Below are 16,268 nucleotides of genomic sequence, written 5' to 3'. Positions count from 1 at the left end.
ATCTTTTTCACATTCAACATTTACGCTGCGATATTTGATTTAATATACTTGGTTTTCGAATTGATTTACAATAATAATGTTTGTGGTCGATTTTTTTAATTTTAAGTTCGATTTTCGAATTAAATACTAACTAACCCATATTAAGTTCAAACATCACTAGTATAAAACTAAAGACATCGAGCTTACTTGCTATTCTGGCTATTACTTCTGGATCAGTTTGACTAATTATCCATATTAGTGGTAATACTTCCTCAATTATTTGTTGCTTTTCGAGTCTATGTAATATTATTTCTAGGCATGCCAGTATATTTAAAACAATTTTTAAGTCGTTAGGGTTCGTTTCATACACCATCTTTAGTTTAGGTAGAACCATTCTTCTAATAGCTGTATCATCCATATACTGGGAAACATTTGTAACAGCTAGTACAGCGGCACTCTGAAACAATTACTTTAGAGAGTACTGCAATAATGAACAACAATTAGTATCCACATTCTATATAGTATTCTTAAGGATTGAAACACTAGAAAACAGCGAGGATCAGTAAATTTTTAATAGCTATAATTAGTGTGCTACCATACGCATTAGAATTAAAAAATTATCTTTTTTATGCAGTTACAAAAATGTATATACACGATATTCATTTCAATTAAATTGCAATATTATATTATTATTAACTCTATATAAAAGTTTTTATTTATATTTATACCATATTATTAAAGTAAATAACTGAAATTATTGTTACATAAAATCAATATTCTTTAATTATTATGTATATATATTTCAATTTGGAAAATAACTTATTTAAAACGTGGAAATTCATTTTAAATAAATATTTTACTTGTATCATATTAAAATAATTAAAGTTTTGACAAATTTTGTATGAATTTAATAAGGGAAAACAGAATAGAAGGTTAAAATTTTTGATTCAATCTATTACACGACGTCGTTATATTATAAAAAAATATATTAGAACTACTGAAATATGAATATTAACAATAAAAAAATATGATTTTTAATTTATTGTTTAAAATTTTCTTATGTATTATGTACTAAAATATTGAAGTAGAGTAAAAGTTTAAAAACATTAATATTTCGCCCAAACTTAATATTTGTACATTCTCTTCAAAATCTCCAGAACAACTTATTAAAGTTGTTCTCAGTTTTTGAACTAGATTTCGTAGAAGCTTGGTGATTATAAAACTAATTCCAAACTAACGAATTGCGATGTAATTTCTTTGAAGTTTTCATAAATGTATAAAAGTATTCTGTTTGTAAGATAGGTTTATCAAACAAATGTAAGTTTTTACGTATGTTGTAATAATTAAATAATGTTTCAAGTAACTGAGTTTATAAAAAATGATGTTAAGTATTTTGATATCGGATAAAACAAGTCACCTACTATTCTTGTTTTTACCAAGAGGCAACTGTTCCCTCCTTTCTACCGCCGGTTCCCGGCTCCACTGCACGACTTATAAATCAAGATTTTAATATAAATTCAGTTGCGTTTTAAGAGGTTCCATTTGAGAAAACAGAATAGTAGTAATACGTTTTAATATACAAGAAACTTTTTCGATAAAATTTATGAAACATAAAATGTTAGGTATTTTTTTAATTTTTTCACCAAATCGTGTGAACTATTTAAACTATCTCAGATATTTGAAATATGGCAACAATAAAAAATATTTTAGAAGAATGTACATGAAAAAATTGTATAAAGATATATTAAGTTTCAACATAGTATGACATGTCAACTTTTAACATTTATGCCTAGAATTTTGTTTGACTTAACTAATGTTAAATTTTTTTCCATTCAAATTACATTATTTTTGTATTTGGATATGCTATATCCAATATATATATCATATATATCTGGATATATATTATGATTTGATAAATTTAATAATTTTTGATTAACTAAATATTTGCATTACTTTTTTCTTTTTAAAATTATAATTATACTTAGGAGGTATGAAAATTTTAACAGTTAAAATATATTTTAACTTGTGAAAAATTTTAAAAAGAGAAACCAAGATTGTCATTTTTTAGAGTAAATAAAAAAAAAATATTTTATTAAAAGACAGATAAAAAAATATTTTCGCATTAATTGCAGGTTAGAGTTATTGAATTTTCTTTAAAAAAATCTCATACTTATACACCCAATAGTTACCAGAAGTTTATGTTTTATAACATATTTCAATGTGTAATACCGCAAAATAGATACATGAAAATTCAAATTTTCATAAATTTTAAAATGTTGCAGAAAATTTACTACCCAACATTAATAATGTACTATTTTACCAAATGGTTTTCTAAAAATCTATTCTAAAAATATATAATGTATAATTCACGATCTAGTAAATCCAATAATTATTGATACGATTATTATTTGATTAAAAATGTTTATATAAATAATTATATTGTCTTCTAAGAATACGTACAGAGCATATTTATTATAATGTATAAGTTATAAATATTCTTTATTATTCATGACTAATAAAAAGGTAAAATATTTTTTTTTCAAAATAGTTGTTTTTAGGGTTTTTTTTGTTTAATTACAAAATATATCGATAATTATGGCGAGTACTCATTGAATTATAATAGTTTTAAAATATAGACTGGATGTGCACGCCGGTTTTATTTTAATCATTAGTCATTTCCCGACCATACTCTTCCATCCATCGAAGTATAAAAATGTCAATAACTTAATTAGATTATTATCAATTAAATAAGTTAGTTAATTATGTATGTTCTCATTTTTATGAATAGTGTTGTCACGCTCATAAGGAATACGGGTTGTACCAAAAAAAAAAAGAACATGTACCTAAAAGAAAGCAAAAATAAATAAATTTGATTAATTAACGGGTACAAGATAAATGAATCACCATGTACATATATACTCCAACGATAATTTAATAAGAATACTTCAGTAGAATACCCTAAATAAAATATTTCTATAGAGAAATAATAAATATTCTTCAAATTAAATTTAGATTTTAATTTTCACTAAATATCTTCTTTGAAAAGTCCATTCTTGAAAACATTTCTGACTCGAAAACTTTTTAATATTATACATTTCGATAGAAAACAGTTTAATATATTTTAAAAGATATTAAATTGGATTCTGAAAGTATTAAGATATATATTTTTATAATTCCATAATAAATTTATCATAGGAAACAATTTTACAAGCAACAATAAGCAGCAGTTATAATCAACGAGGAGTTTTTATTCGACGTACACACAACATAAAAACGTTTTTAAATGATTTCCAAAAATCTCATATTATACGATAAAAAAATCACCCAATAAACAAATACAAATAAAATCTTTATCTAAATATTTTATATGTATTATAGAATATAAACATGAATACGTACAATATTTAAAAAATAATGTGAACATATATACTCATAGTCAATATATGTATATTTTTTATATCGCTAAGAAAATAAATACATTGTATAATTTAGCCATAAATTGCATCTATTTGTTATAAAATGAATATTACANAATATAAACATGAATACGTACAATATTTAAAAAATAATGTGAACATATATACTCATAGTCGATACATGTATATTTTTTATATCGCTAAGAAAATAAATACATTGTATAATTTAGCCATAAATAGCATCTATTTGTTATAAAATGAATATTACACGAGTTTTCGAATTCAAAAGGTATAAAAATGAAACAAAATTTTATGACTCTTGTTTTTTTTTTTTTANAGTTTTTGAATTCAAAAGGTATAAAAATGAAACAAAATTTTATGACTCTTGTTTTTTTTTTTTTAATAATACTTTATAATTATTTATGAAAGGTAAACTTACCTGGACTTCAATATCCGAAAAATCAAAAGCTGTATACAGTAATGGTAATACTTCTTTCCTAATATCATCTCTTGGTGTTTTATCTAATATCACGTGTAAATTTTCAAGTAATATTACTTGAACAGGAACATGTTTAGGCCCATTGAATATTTTACTATAAAATTTCAATAATCGATAGTAAATATTTTAATTTTGTAAATGATAAATACGTTATAATAATTATAATTTTGTCTAAATATGAAGAGGAGAAACTTGTAGGAATATGATTGATGAGTACATGATAATAAATGTTACCTCATTGCAGGGAGCATTAATGTTTCATAGTCTTCTAAAGTAGATTCTTGTATTAAAAATATTACAGGATGCAGTACAGCAGCAGAAACGTCCGATTTCATCATTTCATGTTGTAAAAATGGCCAAACTCTTTGATACCAAATTTTCTAAAAAATATATGCATATAGATAATATTAAAAATAATGTTAATGATAATTAGTACTACATTGTTTCAGCTTTGAAGTTACTTATAAAAATAGTGTACAATTTTTAAAATAAGTATATTTGATTAAAAAGTATACCAGATATATTACATTTTCGGTACAAGAATAAAATTCATAAGCTTAAAGCACTAATTAAATAAATGAATAAATAAATAAATTCCTAAGTAAAAAATATTTTTTTACTAAAAATGTTACTTTAACAAGTTAAGCAGAAATAAATGATATTTGAAAGTTATTAACATCACATTATCACAAAGACGCCTCATTGCGAAACTATTAAATTGTACAATTGCTAAATTGTAAAAACTATTAATCTGACGGCTGATTTCTCATAGTAGAATAACCGAGGGATTAATGTGTTAGAGCTTTCATGGATCGTCATATTTTTTTAAACGGTTATATCCATGTTTCAGTTATGAGCTGAGCGATTGTGGTTGTAACTATACAACCTACAACCACAAGGCCTGTAACTATGGCTCTGAAGACAGGCTTTGCAACAGGTCCGAAACGTCAGCTCATAACTGAAAACAAAGATATATATCCGTAAACATTTCAATCAAAACCGTGAAATGGGTTTTCTAAATATTGTAGTATACATCAAGAACTTTAAGTTGATATAGGTTAAAAAAATAAGTAGACGTTCGTGAACATTTTCAAAAGTTAAGTTAAAACATTTTTTTTACACGATTGGTTAGGCTTTTTTAAGCCAATTCTGTATTTAGGTGTTTTATTGGATTTTTATAAGAAGTATACCAAAACAAAGTTTCTTGCCCTTAGTCTATTCTATTAAAATTTAAGACCAGTGAATTTTTAAAGTGTTAGGGCAAAATTAAAAAAGTAATGAAGTTTTACTAAAATTTAGGAATTTTTAACTTTTAACTAAAATAACTAATACAGAGTGATTTTTTATCATTAGCCACTCGATTTCTTTTTAAATATAATTTTTTTTTGACTTTTGTTAGTTACGTATTATAGAATATTTTTTATTTTCATCCCTTGTATCTTATAGAGGTGTCAACTTTTAAAGACATTGCATCAGTCATAGAAAAAAATTACTCTGTATAAAGCCTAATGGATTTTACGGTCTTGTATGTATGTACATAACATAATTTAAATCAAACGAAAACAAATAGACAAAAGCTTAATTATATTTAGTGGTTTTTTAGTTAAACTACAAAAATAAAATATTATAATAGGCTTAATTTGGATCATATTTTAAGAGTTTGTTTACTTATTTGTTTGCTTATCGACAAAATTGGCTTATAATGTTGAATGTATATCACAAACCTAATGTTTTAATTTTTTAATTAAAATACTATGTAATTAAAAATTTTAGCAAATAAGCTGTGATTTAATAGAAAAACTACTCGATTTTTATTGATCATAATTGACTACTCAAACCAATCTTAATTAAAAAACACTAAATTTAACCTAATACTATAGATGGAAATTTTTGGGAGCTTAGGAAAGAAGAATTAGCACTTAAAAAAATTTTAAAATTATATTTATTGTTTATGAAAACATATTTTAGGGTAAAAAAAATGTTTAAGTCACCAAACCACGTGTTCTTTTATTTTTTTTAAGCTTATCATGAATTAAAGCTAAAATTATTATTTTAATGTATGTTCTGTAGTAACAATACACAGAAAAAACTATACATAGTTGGATCAAACATTTACTTAATTACTCAATTTAATGGTAAGGTTTGTTTCAACGCCTTATTCTTGGGTTCTAATCACGTTCCGTGCCTTTTTTTTACACGATTTCCGGTAAACTTCTGATGACCGACACCGTCAATCCTCTTCGGCAGTGTTAAACTATTTACTATATCTAATTTTTTTTCTTGCACTGATAAATGGACACTTAAAATACATTTTGTTTTATAATAAACAAATGTCTTTAAAATGTCTTATAGCGCTTACTATTAATAAAAAAGAAAGACTTGTATTATTACATTACAATGATTTGTATATATTTAATTATTTAAATAATAATGCGTCAATGGGAACTAAAAATTTAAAAACCATTGGAATAATATTCATTAAATAATAAAGTTACGAGTTGATTTTTTTGTAATTTTATCTTAACAAAATATTGTCTTTAATTATTTTTATTATTTATGTAGTCAAAAAATGTTGTATCATTTTTATTATTACTACACATCTAATGATGTTGTTTTAATAATCAAAAATATAAATTATATGTATAAGTGAGTTCATATGGGAAACTTTCTACATGAAAATTAAAAAATAACTTGATTTTATGAGGTACATAAAAAGAAGATTTTATAAAAATGTACACATTGTTATTTCTATCGTAAGATAAATGATTGTATATGAAGAATTTCATTTTTATTTGAAGGACTGTTTTCATAAATTAAAATAGCCACTTAAAACCTTCATGTCATCAGCGAAATTTTTTTTTCAAAATGAGATATAATATCAAACGAAATAAGAGTATGTCATAATTATTTGTGTTTATACAAAAATAAATTATTATGTATATAAGTAAAGACTTGTTACTTGTTTAATTGTTTTTTATTTACGTTAACATAAAATTAATATTCGTAAGAATTTTAAAAAAGTTTTTTTATACTTAAAAATTTATAAGTTAATGCAGAACATTTTCAGTATTGAGAATGATTATTTATCTTAAAAAAGCATTTCGCGGTAGTTTTAACTGATGTAATACATAAGTTATAAAACAAACTGTTACCTAGTTACCTGTTACTTGATTCATCGTCAAATGATTTTATTGGAAAATATATTAAGTATTGGGTTAAACATATTTGGACAAGTGAAAGACTCCAAGCGTTCTTAAAACAAAAAGCTATAAATATTAATAAAGTACTACGTTGATAAAAGGCAAATAGTCATTGGCGTATTGCTTCCAATCAATAAAGAGCGTAATTTTATACATTAAAATAAATACTGTAATACTCAGACCCTTTCAGACATGATAATTTGAATAAAAAATATTTTGTTTTTATCAAGCTTTATAGGTATTTTATAAATACTTTGTTTTTATAAAAAAAAACATTTATTCATTGAAAGCATTCGATATAGGAGTCTTTCAAAGTTATTACCAGAAAAAAAGTATAGAATTTCCTTTGTTTCTCTAGAAAATAACCCAAACTCAGCTAAAATAATGAAATGTTGAAATATGTTCGTTAAAAACATACCTCGGGTAGAGTGTTTAATTAATATTTATAGACACAGAAAACTTTTATTAGAAGTTTAATGTTTTTTTTCATCTTAAGAAAAAAGCCTGCAGAAGTTGTGTATATCTTTGGGCGACGCCATATAAACAGCATTAACGTTTAACAGAGATTCGCAAACTTTTCATTGGCTATTATTATTCACGAAATCAAAAGTCTTAATAGCAAACTGCACTAAATATCTATCCTTAGTCTAGTTAATCAATAGTATATAGTGATACTTAATTTTGAAATATGGTGTAACACAGTGTCTTACCTAGCACATCGTTGATTAATGTTAATGTTTAATTCATTTTTAAAGTTTCAATGACTGTATTTATTTATTTATTTATAGTTATCTACTACTAAAATATATTTAAACATTTTAATTTAGTTTACCAGTTTAAATGCGTTGGTAATATTTATTTTATGTGACACAGTAAAACAATTTTTTTTTAATTATCTTTAATTTCGTTATGAACTTTGTGTTATAATTAGCATACATTTTATTTTCATTTTGATATAAATTAAACATGATTACTTGAAATGTCCTACGGTTTTATGTTTTGTTAGATATTTTTAAATTTTTCATTAGATAATATTTAATGCTCTAATAGAATGTTTTCCATTTTAATTCAGTATTAATTACTTTTCTATTATTTTACTTATTTAATATAAATACTATTAACATATTTGGACCACTTTAATAAATTGTATATATATATATATATATAATAACTAAGAGCTATATATACTTTTTATCAACTTTAATAATATTATAGTTTATTATTATATTATTACTTAAATAAAATGTTTAAAAATAATGTTAAACTTATGCATCCGACAATGCCGTCTATGTTTGAATAATTTCACTGTTTAGAGTTTATAACAATAAAATAAAATTGCGTTGAAAATATTTTACAATAAATGCAATTTTAATTTAGATAAAATTTTGAGTCATTAAAATGTAAAAAATATGAAACATGTTTAAAAAAAGTTTTAAAACGTTTTAAATTAATCACCTAATGAAGAGTTANGTAAAAAATATGAAACATGTTTAAAAAAAGTTTTAAAACGTTTTAAATTAATCACCTAATGAAGAGTTACATATATCATAAAAAACAATATTGTCAGTTCTTTATTCCATATAACACGTTATTTTTTAAAGTAATATGATTTATCATTGATTTTTAATTTCTTATAATAATTTTGTGTCGCTTCCATCAAATCGTTCAATGGTAATATGACATCAGATTTTTAGACAAATGTTGACTTTGATATCTGCGGTTTACTAAAACTGTTCCTTACTTATTTATTTTATCATATTACACTAATAAATAATGAATAATTAGTTATTAATGCATTACATTCGAAATTTCCATGTGCAATTTTGATAGTAGTGATAATTTGTAAATTTTAATGAAATTATTTAAATGTATGAGATTAAAATTCTTCAACACTGCTTAATTTATTATATCTAACAGCTTTGATATATATAGCTGTATATGTCATTGGAATATGTTTGGTAATTCCTTTTATGTGTAAGTGATTTTAATTCTAATGTAAAACCTATTTCGAGTCATTCTTTTCCGTATCATAAGACAGCGTTTTTATAAGTCTATGTAAAAATAGAAATTGAAATATTTATAGCTGTCACTCCACTTTTTTTTTATTTTAGACGACTTTGAGAAATGACGGCAAAATACTACAATATTTAAATCATTTTTATTTTTTTCTCGAAAATATTTGTTTCAAAAATGATCACTTTACTTATTGTGACAAATTCTATTATGTTTTTTGTGGTGAATAAAATGAGTGATAATTTTGTAATTAGAGCACTATAAAAAATCTATTTTAGATTTAATATTTAAATTTATACTTAGATACTTTAATTGATTTTTGCAAATTATTTTTTATTAATATAAAATAATTTTATACTCAAATACACGATTTAATACATTTTTACACAATTGGTCCCGTAAGTAAAAAGCTCTATTTATTTTATATTAGTACTATTTAAATTGTCAATTAAGGCACTCGCCATACAAGTAAAAGTCGAGTTATTAGTTTTTGTGAAATTAATTCGTACTTAAAAAGTAACAAACAGATAAATAATGAATTTATGTATATAGTTAAATTAGATCATTTCTGAAAAATTTATTTTTGTGAATCGTAAAGTCACTTTCAATTATATCATAAAGTATCGTATGGATAGTTCTTTACTACTTATAACTATTTAAATATCGGTAGGTGATCTTACCTTTGGAATGAATGGTAGTGACTCTTTTAATGTTATTTTGTAAAATTGACATTTTTGCGTCAGGTCTTTCATATTGATAATGTCTAGTGTTTGCACTGTTTCAACAAATCTGTCACTGTAAACATGAACATTTAGAATTTTAAAATAAACATCAAAGGAAGTTATAGTATATTTATAAAAAACATTATCACTTTTATGTTTATTAAGTGATAAGTACTAAAAGTCTATCATTTTACAAAAAGAAAATGTACTTTCCAAAATTCAAATAAATAATTAAATAACAGGAAAAATATTTATAAAGTCAAATTATACTTAGAATTTACTTTATTACATAACTATTTAACAAAAACGAATTGATTATTTTTTAATAATTTTATTCAATATAATCTAATAATATCAATGGCTATACCCTAGAAAATAATTATTTTACTGGGTAGTAGTTAAATGTACTGTATTGCTTTAAGTTATTAAAGATAATATTATATAATTTTTATTCTTTAATATTTTAAATGATTGTTTTAATTTGACATAGGATTTTGAATTATGAAATCTCAATTGTTAATTGTATACGAGTTCAAAAGTTGTTATCATAATTTTTAAGTAAACTAATTAATATAACCTTTTAACGTGTCAAGTATAACATAAATCTTAATTTTATTTTACCTGCTCTAGTATTAAATATCCATACACAGAAATATTTTTATTTTAGCTATTATTGTAGATCAAGAGCATAATTTATTCACTTAATTTTATTAATTCTTTTGGAACAATATGATCAACAATGACAAATATGTTTGAAAATTGCTAATCATGATTTGTGGTAATTAAATATTAATTTAAAGTAATTGTTTTTAAATTTAAGATGTAAAACGTCTCGTGAATTAGTATGAAGCGGCCAATAACCACTTTTGAATAATTACCTTATTTACATACATTTATATTTAACTTGGCGCATTTGACAACCATGTACTTCCTTGAACCTACTTATTTTGAATAAATCGAAAATAACTCATTGTAAAGTATTAAACGATGTGTCACATTGTTTCATAAGTTATTTTACTTCTCAAATATAATAATAATAATAATAGAGCGTTACGATTACAAAAGTAACAACCATTATTATTTCAGATTAGTAAAAACACATAGTACTACAATATAATTAGTTCAAATAATTCAACTGTATTATAATTATTTTGTGAGAAATTAATATTGTTTTTTTTTAATAAAGCTTAACAAGAACAGTTTGTAATTTTATATTTTAGCCACAGATATTTCATTTTATATAACAGTGAAGTTATATAAACAATAAATATTTAAAAATACGGAAATTATTCTTTTTATTTCCGACATTGTATGTAATACGTTTTTAAACATTTTTTATCAGCTCTTTCTACTTCACTGCATTTATAACTTTATACTAAACTTTAAAATTGTCTTATAGCTATCTTTCTTCGGAGAAATATGGGTCAATACATTTTGACACCTGTATTATTCTGGGAACTACAATGAAATAAAGTAGTTTTTGTATTTTTAACACCGTGAAGTTTATTTTTATAAATCATTTTTCACTTATAGATATTTGTTTATTATTAATAAAAAACTATCTAAGCATTAAAACTAAAAAGTTTTGAAAAAATGATTGCAATTGCTGTAAAAATATCAAATAAAATTAAGTATAATGCCAAGTTGTCAGTGTTGTAGATTAAAAACCACAACCAATAATAATGAAAACAAGATACCACTTCAAGTGGTTAATTCACTGGAATTTTTTTAGAGGTTAATTAAAAAAAAAATAATGCAAAGGTAAAATAAAATGATAAAAATACCTAAAAGTAATATCCAATCCAACGATTGTTCTACTATGAAAAATCAGCCATAAAGTTAAAAAAATTCTCAATTTTTACAACACAAAAATTACATTATTTTCAATTATTGTAAATATTCCGGCACGTAAGTCTTTTAATTTATATCAAATTAAAGTTCTTAATGATTGCCACAATATTAAAAATAAAAAACCTTACGATTGTTAGAAAAATTACAAATATACAATTTATTGTGAAATTTAATAGCTTCACATTGAAGCGTTTTTTATGATAGTGATACTAAACACTGCCACTTATCATTTACACTTGTCCCAACTATGCCGCGACCACATTGTACTGGTTTTTAATTTTTTTCTGAGTAAGTATCGGTTTCTTTAATTTTAGACTCTTTAAAAGTAATAAAACTAAAATTATGTTTTAAACTCATGAGTATTTAAAATGTCTATTTGTATAAAAATCCGAGCAGTTCACAAGTGCTTTAGATCCCTAAAGGACTTGTGTAAGGTTTGTTTTTAAAATACTTTACACGAGATGATTATTAATACACGCATGTTTTCAAATAGGTATTTTTACGGAAGATCAATTTAAGTATCTAGATGGTAGTGAATATATTATGATAAAGTTTATACGCATAATAGAGTTTATATTACGAGAACAAACTTAATTATTATGTAAATAACTCGTAAAAGTTTCATTTATGTCGGCATATGTTAAAAAACTATTTTTACAGTGATATATTTTTTTAGCTCTTGCCATGCTAAATACTTTAATAAGTTTTTACCAGAAATAAGGCGTATGCAACAAATTTTTCACTGCTGGTCGAGCATCAACATCTTTACTTAACATTTTTGAAGCCATTTCTTGTAGTTGCGCAGGAACTTTTGGAAGCACATTATGTATTTGATTTTCCAGCTGAAAAAAATCAATTTATCTCGTTGTTAAAAGTAACATGCTAAATAGATTATCACTAATTTTGAGATCTCGTAAATAGCTCTAAGGTAGTTAGTAAAGTACAAAATTAATCGATTTTGAGAAATTAAAATGATAATTTAGCCATAAATCCATTAAAACATTTTTATTCTTAAAGGATATTGTGGTATATATCGAGGGAAATATTTATTTTTTAATAGTTTGGACATTGCCATTTTTGTGAAATCGTCAAAAGCATTTTTTTGTCGTATAGCCTTCTGTGGAAAATTACAAACAAATACGTTGTCATGACATGTACCCATAACATTATAATATAAATTCTCCAGTTGTGTACTAATACGAGTAAGGTAAAAATTTGTCTATGCCACTAGTCGCTGACGTTCGTTTTCTTAAGGATGTTTATTTCAGAGTATGAAAAATATACTTTACGAGTAAGAAAAATATAGTCTTCATGAATTAATAACGTAGTAGTTTCAACTACGTATACCAAAATTAATTGAAAGCGTTAAACATAAATGTTAACTTCTTACTAAGAGTCCCATACAACTGTTTGTTTTTAAACAATCAAGCAAAATATATTGTATTGCAGTGCAAAAGCGCCTTTACATGATACTCCTGTAAAAACAACTTAATCATCAGAACTGTCTTTAGAGTGCATTCATTAACTCATTTATTTATTATTGTTATTTTTTCGAATCAATAATAGTTATTAAAATGGAAAAATGGTAGAAGTATGAAAAATATTAGAGAGCACATAAATACATTCTTCGAATAAGTTTTGCTAGACGATTTAAATTTAATATTTTGAATTGGTGACACTGACAAGGTTTTGCACATGCCGCATTGTTGCGGTTCAATATCGAGATCATTTAATGCTGTCAGAACATAACTCTTCGGAATGTTGTTGCAACACATCGTGACGACAGAGAACGACACTATATAGGCGGCTTGATGCTTTCTGAAATTGCGAACGAAACAAAGAGATTTTCCCGCAATTCACACCCACCTGTACACCATTTTGTTGTTGGGTAATTTAGTCGCTAACAGGTGTCTCAAACAGCTGCATTCGTGTGACTGGGATTAATAACATTTTGGTTTAAAGTGAAGGTTCACAGAAGTGTTTTTTAAGTGGAGAAATAACGGCAAGCCTAACCCGCAGTATCATTGAGAATAATATATTGTGCATGACATTACACTGTGCATTTCTTTACAACTACGTGATCAATGATATTTTAAGCGTATGTCGAACAATCATTAATATCACATGAAATTTATCATACAAAAAAGTTTCAACTTACCACATCAAGCTGTTTCATATACGTTGAGCTGCTATGATTAGCTTGAATTAGTGGCCGCCCATTATTAAATATCGCGAATATTACCATTCCTAATGAAAACATGTCACTGTGAGAACTACAGTAAGACGACAGCTGAACTTCTGGCGCTAAAAAAGATTTTTTGTTTGAATAAGTTTTAATAAAAATTACGATTAACGCTTTAAAACGTTATTCAAGTAAAATTTGTTTTTTTGCGACTTTTTAGGTTCGGTGAAGCAACAGTTTTTTTTTGCTATGTTTTTACATTTCTATTTAATGATCCCAAACAAATTTTAGATCTCTTCAAAAGTATAAAAATATTTTATTCACAGGAATATATACCTATATAATCTAAATCCGGCTGTGCCATTTTTGGTAGTCTTGATGTCCATGGTGTGCAAGTTATGCGTTCTCTTGTTTCTGTTTGAACTAAAATTAAATAATTTTAGTAAATTGAAAAAATTAGTGAATAACATGATGTGTATACAAATAAATTAAAAATATTAAATTTTGTTTGATTGACTTAAAAAAAATTGTGTAGACCCATAAATGTGGTTATTTTTAAATTGTTTTACAGAACATTAAATGTTATACTATCTTATAATTGTAATTAGTAATTCATTACGCGTGATTTTATATCTTATAATTTTTATACGTCAGAGTATAAGTTTTCGGCTTGTAAGACTTCTCAAACTGAGTTTAACGACACACTAGAAGTTCATGGCACTACTTTAATGAAAGTTATAACTACGCTAGACTTTTAATTATGCAGGTTTTGTAATTAAATGTGTGTAAAAGGCCTTATAGATAAATTTTTCCTTTAAACTGTACAACTATAGGAATATGTTAAAGACACTATGTGTGTCATTTTTTACAACACTATAAAAACATTTTGTATGGTTCTTACTGTTACGTAAATAAGTATAAGTTTAATGAACAAGTCCATGATTAAAAAACATGAATATGAAAACTATTTTTTAGTGTACGCCATTAAAGTTTTATAAATTATTGAAGATATTTACTTATCTTCTATTGTATTTTGTTTTTTTTTATACCAGAGCGTTTTCATTAATAATTAGTATATTATCGCACCAGAAAAATGATGAATTATAGAATATATTATTATGTTTTGAAGAACAATTCTTAAAATTTGATTACAAACGAGTGATTCTAATCACAAATAGAATATGAGTAATACATTATGTATGTTTCGTTTCAAATATTACTATGTCTATTTTTAAAACTCATATAAAAAAGTCAACTCCAAGAAGTCGTAGTAAATTTTAAATAGGTTTCGTAACCGTGCAACACGTATTAGAACCATTTATGTGAGAAACGACATAAGTCACAAAATTTTGAAAATTAAGTTTTTAAGTGAAATAAGTTTTTATGAGTAGACACTTGATCAATGCTTGTAAAAGAGTCCAATTTTACTCTAGCTAAACTCATTAGCACTAAGCATTTGAAAGAACTCCTTCAATTTTAGAAATTAAAAAAAGTTTCAAAATTCAAAAAATAATTTTTTGATCAATTTTTGAAAATGTTTTTTGGAACTACAATATTTCAAATAGAATTATCCACGCGTGTTCTTCTATGAGAAAATTAAATTTAAAAAATTACTATTATTTTTAGTTTTGAAAATTTTTCGGGGCATCTAACAAATAAAACTCATAATTAATTAGAGTAATTTATAATGAGATACAAAATACGTTCCTACGATATTATTTCTATGAATTATTTGACTTTAAAATACACATGTCAATAAAATAATTATTACAGTCGCATAGAAGCATTTTTTAATGATAGTGATGTTAATCACTTTGAAATATCATCTATAGTTGTTTCAAATATGCCGTATTTACAGTGTGCTAGGTCTTTTAATTGTATTAATACTTACGGCAAAGTTATACATTATATAATTTTTGTTCAAAAGTATAAATAATAAAATGAGAAGATAACAAGATTTTAAATATTTGATGATATCCTGAATTGTGAGAAGAGTAATAAGTATTGCCGAAAATTAGGAAAACCACAGCATATAATTATTATTTACAATCCATTATTTAACTATGAGTGGTCAATAAAGGTTAACGATACTAATTTGTTGCTTGGATATTTTATATTTATGAAGTTTTATATAATAGTCCACCTAAACTTGCTAAAATTATTTACAGAAATGTATTTTAACCGTTTCATACAACTTTTTATGCAAATCAATTATTAAATAAAATTTTAAAACATTACAAAAGCCCCGCTGAAAAAAAAAATTATCACAAAATAACCAACAAATAATAAAAACATGTTGGCGATAACAACATGGACATTTTTTATCATCGGTAATAGTTAGTAAAATTAAATAAAAACAATATCAAATCAATTAAATTTACCCCAATTATTATAATCTATTTAGAA

The 16,268-nt window shown here is 24.2% G+C and overlaps 1 protein-coding gene across 4 annotated transcripts in view; it reads right to left on the bottom strand.

The window, feature by feature from the left end:
* LOC126903795 (SCY1-like protein 2) overlaps positions 1-16,268 on the bottom strand; it is an 82,675-nt gene that overhangs the window by 17,681 nt on the left and 48,726 nt on the right. For all 4 annotated transcript variants that reach the window (XM_050682280.1, XM_050682282.1, XM_050682281.1 and 1 more), the window contains exons 5-11: positions 14,199-14,285; positions 13,839-13,984; positions 12,392-12,522; positions 9,788-9,902; positions 4,129-4,274; positions 3,835-3,988; positions 187-436 (exon numbers count right to left, since the gene is read on the bottom strand). In XM_050682280.1, the coding sequence (XP_050538237.1) occupies positions 187-436; positions 3,835-3,988; positions 4,129-4,274; positions 9,788-9,902; positions 12,392-12,522; positions 13,839-13,984; positions 14,199-14,285 (1,029 nt within the window). The remainder of the gene's footprint in view (positions 1-186; positions 437-3,834; positions 3,989-4,128; positions 4,275-9,787; positions 9,903-12,391; positions 12,523-13,838; positions 13,985-14,198; positions 14,286-16,268) is intronic.

The sequence above is a fragment of the Daktulosphaira vitifoliae genome, unplaced genomic scaffold (assembly GCF_025091365.1).
Source record: "Daktulosphaira vitifoliae isolate Bord-2020 unplaced genomic scaffold, ASM2509136v1 Scaffold_4, whole genome shotgun sequence".
Taxonomy (NCBI): domain Eukaryota; kingdom Metazoa; phylum Arthropoda; class Insecta; order Hemiptera; family Phylloxeridae; genus Daktulosphaira; species Daktulosphaira vitifoliae.
The sequence above is the reverse complement of the archived record's forward strand: the minus strand, read 5'-3'. Positions and strand labels throughout refer to the sequence as shown.